The 12,474-nt window shown below is 41.8% G+C and overlaps 1 protein-coding gene across 1 annotated transcript in view; it reads left to right on the forward strand.

Annotated features, from left to right (window-relative positions):
- The window catches only part of CCDC30 (coiled-coil domain containing 30), a 136,047-nt gene that overhangs the window by 89,933 nt on the left and 33,640 nt on the right, over positions 1-12,474 (forward strand). The window contains exons 14-17 of the mRNA XM_077837566.1: positions 630-740; positions 5,671-5,847; positions 6,907-7,116; positions 11,842-11,999. Coding sequence (XP_077693692.1) covers positions 630-740; positions 5,671-5,847; positions 6,907-7,116; positions 11,842-11,999 — 656 coding nt within the window. The remainder of the gene's footprint in view (positions 1-629; positions 741-5,670; positions 5,848-6,906; positions 7,117-11,841; positions 12,000-12,474) is intronic.

Raw genomic sequence — 12,474 nt, forward strand, 5'->3', positions numbered from 1 at the left:
AACACTAATCTGTGTCCATCTGTGCTGCTACAGTGCCTCATGGGAGTTGTAGTTTGCATGCCTCAATGCCTCATCTCCTATGATGCACCATGGTCATAAGACTCCTGTGGTGCACCAGCGTGTCCAGAGCCTGGATTGTTAATGCTCTGGGAATGCTGGGATGTCCATCTCTTTTCTCTGTGCATTTGGGATGACTGGTAGTTGGGAAAGAAGTGGCAATCATGCTGAGGAGATTGGCCAGGAGACAGATATTATTCTGTTGTGTGTTGCAGTCTGTTAGCTAGTGTGTGCTTCAGCAGATGTTTTATGACTTTACTTTGTACTTTGTATTTTAAAATTTGTAATATACCTAGAGCTGTAGATAAGCAATAAGGGTACAAATCCAAATAGACAAATGTGATTTTATGGTAGAGCTTCCCTTGATATATGTGTAAACTGCTCACTGATTTCCCATGCACAGTATTGCAAAATATTGAAGAAATATGGGGCATTAGGGTAATTTAGACTTTATATTGCAGATTTACAAGTTTTCTTTAGTTGAAGTCACTAGACTTTCTTATACCCCATGAAAGATTTCCATGAAATCATAGAAAATCAGTCTTATGACATTTACAAGTCTGACTTTACAGGTCTCTGAGCTCTCACAGGAATGTGAACAGTTAAACCAGCTTGTAGTGAATCAGAAGACAGATGAAAACTTTACAACAAGTGAAAGGAAATATAAAGAGCTTATGACTAAAGCAAGAATATTGGAAGAACAGATCCAAATCCTGGGAGGAGAGAGAGACCAATTATGGTAAATCTTAATAGCACCCTCTGTGTTTTCTGCATTTTATCTTCAGTGAGTAACCTAGAAATGTTCAGTTTTTTTAAAATCTTAGCGCTTGTTTTTATAAAGTGCATGAATGAGAGATCAGCAGATGCCTTTTTTTCTCCTATTCCAGCTCAAATATTCAGCTGTCTTGCACTCAGGCTTTTGCTGAGCCCGAGTCTTCTCTGTCATACTACTGTAAATCTGGAGTAACTGATTTATTTCAGTGTTGTTACCCCAGATTCACACCTGTGTAAATGTGAGATTGCTCTGGCCCTTTCGGAACACTTTTATTTTAGTTCCCTTCTCAGCTTATGCAAGCTTGCTTCGAAATTGATTGTCATTCACACCTGTTTGTAGTAAGTACAAGTTGTGCCTGTGGACCCTCTGAAACAGAAATGAGAGTCTCCATACACAGACTTGCACTAACATAACTAAAGGAGAGAATTGCCTCAGATTTAGTTTTTCCAGCGCAAGGGCTAATCTACACTGGCAACGCTAAAGCGCGACCGCGACTGCGCTTTAACATGGCTTGTGCAGTCACGGCAGAGCGCTGGGAGAGAGCTCCACGAGCGGTGTAGCTACCAGCACTGGGAGTGCGGCTTCTAGCGCTGGGGCACTGTTTACACTGGCGCTTTACAGTGCTGAAACTTGCTGCGCTCAGGGGGGTGTTTTTTCACCTCCCCGAGCGAGAAGTTGCAGTGCTGTAAAGTGCCTGTGTAGACAAGCCCCAAGCCTCTGGGTGAAATTCACCCTATGTAGAACTATTAGCACAAGGCCTGTGAGCCGCTTGAGAGCTTCAGTGGTGCCTAGGCATATTGCTGATCCTTTACAATGGTGAATTTCACCTATCATGAGTAATTTGACTGAAGTTTGTTTGTTTGGGTTTTTTTACTATTTTTACCTCAAGTACCAAGCTATTAGAGAGCAACAAGAAAACAGAGGAGTTAGAAAAGCAGGTGAAGGGGAGCAATGAAGAAAAACAACTGTTACAGGAAGAAAATGCTCAGCTAAGACAAGACATCCTGGCTACAAGGGAACAATTTCACAACAAGATAGAAGAGGCTGTAAGCATTAAATCTGAGATGAGCCAAGAGACCCAGCCTCTCAACCCCCGGAGCTCTGAATGTAACACAGCATTAAACATGAGCATTAAACAGGTATGAGAGCCCCTTACAGTAAGTGCCACTCCTCCATTTTGAGTGGTTTAACCAGTGTAGGGGCATAAGCTGGATAAAAAGTGAACTTGAAACAGTGAAATAGTTTTTATCAGCCAACAAGCCACTGCAACATCATTGCATGCTGTGGAGAACTGATTAATTTACCTGGGTAAAATACATATATAAAAAAACAAGTAATTAACCAATTTCACTTTCCCATCTTCCTATATGAAGCTTCATAGATTAATAGATTTAAAGGTAGAAGGAACCATTTTGATCATCTGGTCTGGCCTCCCGCTTAACCCAGGACATAGACAGTAATTTCTACCTTAAGCCATAACTCTTGTTTGAGCTAGAGCATATCGTTTAGAAAGAAAACCAGTCATACTTTAAACACTTCAAGTGATGGCGAATCTACTGCATCCCTAGGTAAGTTGTTCCAGTGGTTAGTAACCCTTACTGTTAAAAGTTTGTGTCTTTTCTCTTGTCTAAATTTGTCTAGCTTCAGCTTTCAAACATTGGATCTTGTTATGCATTTTTTCTGGTAGATTAAAGAGCCCTCTGCTATCAGAAATCTTTTCCTCATATAGGTGTTTGTAAGTGGTGATCAAGTCATCACTTAACCTTCTCTTGGATAAATTCACTTGATCAAGCTTCTTTAGTTTCTCACTATTAAGGCAGGTTTTTCAGACCTCAAATTATTCCTGTAGCTCTTCTCTGAACCCTTTTCAAATTTAGAAAAGCCTTTTTGAGGTGGGGACACAGAATGGGACACAGTATCCACTAATAGTCTCTGTGACGGGTTGGACTCCCCACCCCTGCATCTGGGATGCCACCTGATGTACTGGGGTTTCACTGAGCCCATCTGCTCCACTAGCCTAGGCTCCCTCTCCCTGTTTTGCTGAATCAGGCTCTCCGGCCTCTGGCAGCACACACACACAGGTGGGGATCACCAGCTGTAGAATCACACAGAGTCTGCAGGCAGCTCTCTATGAGAATACTCAGCTAGGAAGTTGCCCAGCAGTCAAGTGCACACCCCCTTTGGGGAGTTAACCCAAAACAATACTGTCTTGCGCTGTATAAAAAAGTCTACACAGCGCAAGCTCATAAAAATTTGCCCTCTCCCTCATTGTGGAGAGTGATATTCACAGCTTCTTGCTCCCCGCCCCAGATATGAATTGCACAAACTGGGATATGCTGTAAACAAGAAATAAGTTTATTAACTATAAAAGGTAAATTTTAAGTGATTATAAGGGATAGCAAACAGAACAAAGCAGATTACTAAGGAAATAAAACAAAACACAATACCAAGCTTAAGATCTTAAAGAGACTGGTTTCCAGAAGTAATTTCTCGCTCTAAATGTTGATTTTGGGCAGGTTGCAGAAATTCTTGAAGGTTAGCTACCCTGCTTGCAGCTTAAATCTTCAGGTATCTTATTCACAGACCAGATCCCTTTTCCAGCCTGGGTTCAGTACTCCTCCCACTTTCCCTTTGTCCTTGTTCCTTAGGTCTTGTCTACACGGCCACTTTACAGCGCTGCAACTTTCTCGCTCAGGGGTGTGAACAAACACACCCCTGAGCGCTGCAAGTTTCAGCACTCTAAAGTGGCAGTGTAGACAGTGCACCAGTGCTGGTAGCTACTCCCCTCATGGAGGTGGTTTTTTTATAGCACTGGGAGAGCTCCATGACAGTGCTTTAATGTTGCTAGTGAAGACGTGCTCTTAGGTGTTTCCAGCAGTCATCCTGGGTGGGGATTCCATGAAGAGTAAACAAAGATCAGCTTACTCCCCAGCCTTAAATAAGATTTACATAAGGTGGGAAACTTTTGTTTCACAGTCTTGACCTCCCCCTCCTTTTAGTGGAAAATTACTAGAAGTCCAAGATGGTGTTTAGTACCAAGTGACATGACCAAGTAGTGTCACAGCAGCATCCCAGGACGCCTCTCAGGAAGGAGAGGGATTAATATCTTCAAAGTCTCATGGTTTCTTCCTAATGGCCCATCAAGGCTGAAGGCCTGTTGTGTGATGGGGGTTTCCCAAGTACACACCCAGTTGTAATTATTACATAGTCAATATTCCTAACTTTAGATACAGAAATGATACATGCATACAAATTGAATAATCCCATTCAGTAAATTATTACCTTTCCAACGATACCTTACAAGACCCATTTTACATAACATATATCTGTTATGCCATATCCATATCATAAGCATATTTCCATAAAGAATAAGGGGTGTAACATAACAGTCTTACTAATGCAATACACAGAAGTAATACCCTTCTCCTACTTGATATTCCCCTGCTTATGATTGTGTTCACACTTTTAGCTGCAGCATCACAGTGGGAGCTCATGTTCAGTTGGTTTTTGCTATGACCCCAAAGTCATTTTCAGAGTCACTGTTTTGCAGAGTACAGTCTTATAAGTGTGACCTGCATTCTTCGTTCTTTAATGTATGACCTTGCGTTAGTCTGTATTCAAATGCGTGTTGTTCAAATGAGTCCAGCTTACCAAGCAGCCCAGGTCTGTCAGTATAACTGATCTGTCCTCATCTGCAAAGTTTGTCAGCAATGATTTTATATTTTCTTCCAGATCATTGATAAAGATACTAAATAGCACTGGACTGAGAACAGATCCCAACTAGAACCATTCTCATTGGATGACAATTCCCCAATTAAAATTACTTTTTGCACTCTGACAGTTAACTAGTTTTTAATCCATTTAATATTGGCTGCATTGACTTTACATAGTGCTACGTTTTTTATTGGAATGTCATGCAGGACTTAGATGCCTTGCAGAAGTCTAAGTATATTGTGTTATCATTTACCTTTATCATTCAAAATTGTGATCTCATCAAAAGTGGTATCATTTTGTCTATTTTCCATGAGACCATGTTGATTGGCATTAATTATGCTACAGTCTTTTAATTCTTTTCTGATTGCATCCCATATCAGCCTTTCCATGATTTTGACAAGGATTGATGTCAGGCTAACTGGCCTTTAAGTTACCCAGGTCATCCTATTTATCCTTTTCAAATATTGGCACAATGTTAGCTTTTTTTTGAACTCTGGATCTCCCCCCATGCACCAAGTTTTTTTTAAAAATCAACATTAATGGTTCAGAGAGCTCCTTGCTGAATTCCCTTAATATCCAGTCCTGCAAGATTTAAAAATATTTAATAGTTGCTGTTTAACATGCTCCCTTGTTACTGATGGAATAGTAAGTATTTCATTATCACTATAAGATGTGAATACATCATCCTCCTTCTTTCTGAATACAGAACAGGAAGTCAGACCAGATTATCACAGTTGTCCCTTCTGGCCTTGGAATCTATGAAGAGAAATATTTATTGAACACTGGCGTTTTCTGCATCCTGGTTGATAATTTTACCATCCTTGTCTAGTATCGTACCTATACCTTTGCAAGAATTTTGTTTATTCCTGAAATATTTAAAGAATCCCTTCTTATTTTCCTGAATTTGACTGGCCACAGAATTTTCATTGATACCTTTTGCTTCCCTTATCAATTGTTTGAATTTCCTAACTGTTGATTAGTACTCATTACTATGTATTACTTTTTTAATTTTTTATTGCTGCCTTCACCTCCCCTTTTTAATGAAGACTTTTTTTCAACCAAGAATCCTCCTATCATCCTAATTTTCCCCCTCTTCACATGCCTCTGTTTCCTTATTAATGCAGTATCTGTCTGGAGAGAGACTCCTGCAGCAGCAACAGGAGGAAATGCAACAACTGAGACAGGATTTCCACAGAGTTCAGAATTTGTGCAGCTCGGCTGAGAAAGAGCTGAGATATGAAAGGGAGAAAAACTTGGACTTAAAGAAGTATAATATTTTGCTCCAGCAAGAAAGCACCAAGGTACGTGCATGGTGTGTGCCACTGCATTAAAAGAGCCATCATGGGTTCCAGGGGCATTTTCACCACAGTTTGGGGACATGTGGGAGTTTCATTCCCAGCTCTTTCAGAGACAAAAGGTGAGATGCAAGTTTTGCTCAGTTTCTCATGGTTCTGATTCTCAAGAATGCAAAGGCCCTTTACACTGCATTAGCAGTAACTTAAAATGGTAGTAATTTATTAGGGCCTCTTTTCTACTGCCAGAGTGGCATCAAGTTGCCTTAACATAAAGGAGACAGAATTTAGCGCAAAGTCTGTAGCACCCCAATTAGCATCCAGCCCGTATCATCTGAGGACGTTCCAAATGAGGAGGACTGGTAGGTGCTCAGTAATTACTCCTGAGCTGGAGAGTGATAGAGGAGTTCGTGGCCTGCACCAGATCTAGCTCTGTAATAGATGTAGCTTTACCTCTTCCATGTGCTCACTGATTCATCCTCGCAACTCCCCTGGGAGGAAGTTATGTAGCTATTATCTCCACTTGTCATATGGGGAACCTGAGGCAGAGAGGTTAAGTCCCAGGCCACAGGGGGAGTAAAGGTCAGGCCTGGAACTAGAAGTCAGCATTTCTTCTTTGAACATTGTCATCTTAGATCCATATTCATGGGATCCCAGTCTCCCAGTGCAGGAGTCCTGAAAACACGTGAAAATCAGTGACTGTTTGAATAGATTTGTAGAGCTGAATCTTTTGAAAATCTCGCCCTAGACTTGCACATTTGCATTCCTCTACCTCGATGTTGTCTCTAACGACTGTTGCATTAATTGAAATATCTTGCTGTGTCCAGTATTTCTTTATTTATTTTTCAAAGGATATGTTTAAAGCATACAGAAACCCAACTCTCCTGATGATCCTGGGAGCAGCTGGCATTGGCGCTGACTCAGTACAAAACATTGTGCATTTGTTTATCTTTCGCTATATTGGATTGTCTAGTAACCCCATCTCCCTTTTTCCTATCAGTCCATTTTGCTTGAAGCACATGGAAGTCAGTGCTCAATTCTGTACTTTTCTTTCCTTGTCAAACACAGGTCAAAGCTGAACTGAGACAAGTCCAGTTGAAGTTAACCGACTCAACCAAAATGTGCTCCTCTCTCACTGTGCAATGGGAGCACAGTCAGCAGAAAGTCAAAGAACTTGAACTAGAGTTGCTGAAGCACTCCCAGAGTAGTAAACTGCAGAGCGGTCTGCAGGAGAAACTTGCACTGGAGAAATCTAGGGCTACTGATGCAGAGAAAAAGGTAAATATACAACCTACATTGCATTAGTATCAAATCTGCATTCATTAGTTGTAGTCTGCAGAAGTTCAGACTAAAAAGCATGCACTGGTAGCTAATGTCTTAGTACTCAGATGCACAGTTTGCTCGTTTTTGATCACTTGTGAGGTTTTCGGAAGTATTTGAAGTGCATTTCAATTATTACGAGGAACACAATGAATATATTAATATGCAAATCTGAACATCATCTTTGAAATCTTATTTCTGAAATTCAGAATATTTTCCCATTGTTTCCTTGTACTCCCGCGTCTGCCTTTCTGTCTGTACCCACATGATAACTCTTGTCAGGTACTTAGGTTGTGGGCTCTTTGGGGCAGGGACTGTCTCCTTGTTCTGTGTTTCTACAGTGCCTAGCACAGCAGGTCCATGACTGGGGTCCCTAGGTGCTCCAGCAATGTTAATAATAATAATTAATAAAGTGATCTCTGAGTTGGATTAGCAATACAGGGTCTAATCCAAAACCCATTGAAATCAGTGGAAAGCCTCCTCTTGGCTTTAGTTAGCTTTGGATCAGACCCATACAGAGATGGGGATAAACTCAAGCAGAGGCAAGCAAATCTCTCCTACCTCCCCCCCTTCGATTTGAATACTAATCTATAAACATTCCATCCAAAAAACTATGCAGCAGTTGCAAACTAAGGCCCAATCCTGCAGTTCATGTCATCCAGGTGCTGCCATGTGTGCACCTAGAATCCTATAGAAGCAAGTGGGACTGTATGTGGTTGCTGAGCTCTGTCCAGTGGGTCTGTTTGCAGGATCTAGTCTGTAAGCACGCAGTAGCAGCAAATAATAATAAAGTTAGGTTGCACAGATGGCCTTAACTCTGTACCCAAATGCATATGCAATATGGTACCAAGCCTGATTCCTCACTTTGTAGTTACATCAATTGCTTTACACCAATGTAAATGAGAGGAAAATCGGGGCCACCCTCAAAAATGCAGTCTAGTATCTCACACTGATTCATTGGAGCAGTCAGTTAATCATAGAATATCAGGGTTGGAAGGGACCTCAGGAGATCATCTAGTCCAACCCCCTGCTCAAAAGCAGGACCAATCCCCAATTTTTGCCCCAGATCCCTAAATGGCCCCCTAAAGGATTGAACTCAGAACCCTGGGTTTAGCAGGCCAATGCTCAAACTGAGCTATCCCTTCCCCCTGGGGTTGCTGGAAGAGTCCAAAGCATATTTATGAATCTCACCCAGTATTTTGTTTCCAACCTGGGGAGCCCTGAACATAAGAATATAAGAATGGCCATACTGGGTCAGACCAAAGGTCCATCCAGCCCAGCATCCTGTCTACCGACAGTGGCCAATGCCAGGTGCTCCAGAGTGAGTGAACCTAACAGGTAATGATCTAGTGATCTCTCTCCTGCCATCCATCTCCACCCTCTGACAAACAGAGGCGAGGGACACCATTCCTTACCCATCCTGGCTAATAGCCATTAATGGACTTAACCTCCATGAATTTATCCAGTTCTCTTTTAAACCCTGTTTAGTCCTAGTCTTCACAACCTCCTCAGGCAAGGAGTTCCACAGGTTGACTGTGCGCTGAGTGAAGAAGAACTTTCTTTTATTTGTTTTAAACCTGCTACCCATTAATTTCATTTGGTGGCCCCTAATTCTTATATTATGGGAACTAGTAAATAACTTTTCCTTATTCACTTTCTCCACACTACTCATGATTTTATATACCTCTATCATATTCCCCCTTAGTCTCCTCTTTTCCAAGCTGAAAAGTCCTAGCCTCTTTAATCTCTCCTCATATGGGACCAGTTCCAAACAGTTCCAATCATTTTAGTTGCCCTTTTCTGAATGTATTCTAATGCCAGTATATCTTTTTTGAGATGAGGGGACCACATCTGTAGGCACTATTCAAGATGTGGGCATACCATGGATTTATATAAGGGCAATAAGATATTCTCTGTCTTATTCTCTATCCCTTTTTTAATGATTCCTAACATCCCGTTTGCTTTTTTGACTGCTGCTGCACACTGCGTGGACATCTTCAGAGAACTATCCACAATGACTCCAAGATCTTTCTCCTGATTAGTTGTAGCTAAATTAGCTCCCATCATACTGTATGTATAGTTGAGGTTATTTTTTCCAATGTGCATTACTTTACATTTATCCACATTAAATTTCATTTGCCATTTTGTTGCCCAATCACTTAGTTTTGTGAGATCTTTTTGAAGTTCTTCACAGTCTGCTTTGGTCTTAACTATCTTGAGCAGTTTAGTATCATCTGCAAACATTGCCACCTCACTGTTTACTCCTTTCTCCAGATCATTTATGAATAAGTTGAATAGGATTGGTCCTAGGACTGACCCTTGGGGAACACCACTAGTTACCCCTCTCCATTCTGAAAATTTACCATTTATTCCCACCCTTTGTTCCCTGTCTTTTAACCAGTTCTCAATCCATGAAAGGATCTTCCCTCTTATCCCATGACAACTTAATTTACATAAGGGACCTTGTCACAGGCTTTCTGGAAATCTAAGTACACTATGTCCACCGGATCCCCTTTGTCCACATGTTTATTGACCCCCTCAAAGAACTCTAATAGATTAGTAAGACACAATCTCCATTTACAGAAACCATGTTGACTTTTGCACAACAATTTATGTGTCTGACAATTTTATTCTTTACTATTGTTTCAACTAATTTGCCCGGTACTGACGTTAGACTTACTGGTCTGTAATTGCCAGGATCACCCCTAGAGCCCTTCTTAAATATTGGCATTACATTAGCTATCTTCCAGGCATTGGGTACAGTAGCTGATTTAAAGGACAGGTTACAAACCATCGTTAATCGTTCCGCAATTTCACATTTGAGTTCTTGGGTGAATGCTATCCGGTCCCGGTGACTTGTTATTGTTAAATTTCTCAATTAATTCCAAAACCCCCTCTGGTGACACTTCGATCTGTGACAATTCCTCAGATTTGTCACCTACAAAAGATGGCTCAGGTTTGGGAATCTCCCTAACATCCTCAGCCGTGAAGACTGAAGCAAAGAATTCATTTAGTTTCTCCACAATGACTTTATCGTCCTTAAGTGCTCCTTTTGTATCTCGATTGTCCAGGGGGCCCACTGGTTGTTTAGAAAGCTTCCTGCTTCTGATGTACTTAAAAAACATTTTGTTATTACCTTTTGAGTTTTTGGCTAGTTGTTCTTCAAACTCCTTTTTGGCTTTTCTTATTACATTTTTACCTTTTATTTGGCAGTGTTTATGCTCCTTTCTATTTACCTCACTAGGATTTGACTTCCACTTTTTAAAAGATGCCTTTTTATCTCTCATTGCTTCTTTTATGTGGTTGTTAAGCCACGGTGGCTCTTTTTTAGTTCTTTTACTGTGTTTTTTAATTTGGGGTATACATTTAAGTTGGGCCTCTATTATGGTGTCTTTGAAAAGTGTCCATGGAGCTTGCAGGAATTTCACTCTAGTCACTGTACCTTTTAATTTCTGTTTAACTAAGCTCCTCATTTTTGCATAGTTCCCCTTTCTGAAATTAAATGCCACAGTGTTGGCCTGTTGGGATGTTCTTCCCACCACAGGAATGTTAAATGTTATTATATTATGGTCACTATTTCCAAGCAGTCCTGTTATAGTTACCTCTTGGACCAGATCCTGTGCTCCACTCAGGACTAGATCAAGAGTTGCCTCTCCCCTTGGGGGTTCCTCTACCTCATTCACTGCTTCCTCATTCACTGCTTCCTCATTCACTGTATTTTTCAGTGTGCAACTAAATTAGGCATGCAAGTTTGTTCATGAGAAAGTCATGCGAGACCGTATCAAAAGCTTTACTAAAGTCAAGATATACCACATCTAATGCTTCCCCCATCCACAAGGCTTGTTACCCTGTCAAAGAAAGCTATCAAGTTGGTTTGACATGATTTGTTCTTGACAAATCCATGCTGACTGTTATTTATCACCTTGTTGTCTTCTAGATGTTTGCAAATTAATTGCTTTATTATTTGTTCCATTATCTTTCCAGGGACTGAAGTTAAGATAACTGCTCTGTAATTTCTCGGGTTGTCCTTATTCCCCTTTTTATAGATAGGGCACTATATTTGCCCGTTTCCAATTTTCTGGAATCTCTCCCTTCTTCCATGACTTTTCAAAGATAATCACTAATGGCTCAGATATCTCCTCAGTCAGCTCCTTGAGTATTCTAGGATGCATTTCATCAGGCCCCGGTGACTTGAAAACATCTAATTTGTCTAAGTAATTTTTAACTTGTTCTTTCCCTATTTTAGTCTCTGATCCTACCTCATTTTCACTGGCATTCACTATGTTAGACACCACCAACCTTCTTGGTGAAAACCGAGTCAAAGAAGTCATTAAGCACCTTTGCCATTTCCACATTTTCTGTTATTGTTTTTCCCTCCTCACTGAGTAATGGGCCTACCCTGTCCTAGGTCTTCCTCTTGCTTCTAATGTAGTCGCTGTCTGTGCATTCCCTGTTCCAGCAAATGTTCGGAGAAGCCATTCCTTCAGGCAGGAGAGGTGGCATTGTGGTCCCACAAATTAGCATGCAGCAGGGGTAGGAGAGGCTGGCCCTGCCGACTGTACCAGAGACAGGTTCTGTTCTCCCGCAGCCCATGCTTACTTGCAGTAGCCAGCTGTTATTGACAGCATCCAGCCAAAACCTGTCATTTACTGTTTGTCTAATCTGCAACCAATTTCCCCCAAGGTTTTGGAGCTACAGCAAAAACTGAAGGAGTCCCATCATCAGCTCCGCCTAACTGAGACCCACGTTTTGGGCAGGAAACAAATGGGGGAGGAGTTAAAGGAGGCCCAAGAAAGGGAAACTCAGCTGCGGCGGCAGTTCCAGGAAGAGCAGCGGAAAAGGTGAAAGGAACTGAGATTGTCATGTTGCTGAGGTGAGGGGGTGCTAGTCCCAGGATGCTGGCTGCTCCGGGAACACGCCGGCCTACCATTTACATGGCGCTCTGCCTGGCAGTGGAGATGGGCTGCATTACTGCGTTAGCCTGAACAGGAAATGATGAGTGTGGGCACGGGGATCCCCTCCCCCCCCAGAACTAAGGGTGTCCGCACTGTCACCAGGCTGTGGTGATGGGCACTGTTGACAACCCTAAGGAGGAGGAGGGAGGTGGCAGGGGAATGCTTTTGTCATGGTCTCCCCTACAGAAATCAAAACCCTAGAAAGGGAGTTCTGAGCAGTCCTCTTGGGGTGGTGTGACTTGAGTGTCGCATGGTGTGTGCTGCAAGCAAACTCCACAGGGGGCTGCAAAGGCCTAATGACAAGCAGCAAAAACCTCCAGATGTGGAGCAAATATCCAGCCTGCCAGTGTTCTGCTGGGAA

This window comes from Eretmochelys imbricata, chromosome 18 (genome assembly GCF_965152235.1).
Source record: "Eretmochelys imbricata isolate rEreImb1 chromosome 18, rEreImb1.hap1, whole genome shotgun sequence".
Classification (NCBI taxonomy): Eukaryota; Metazoa; Chordata; order Testudines; family Cheloniidae; genus Eretmochelys; species Eretmochelys imbricata.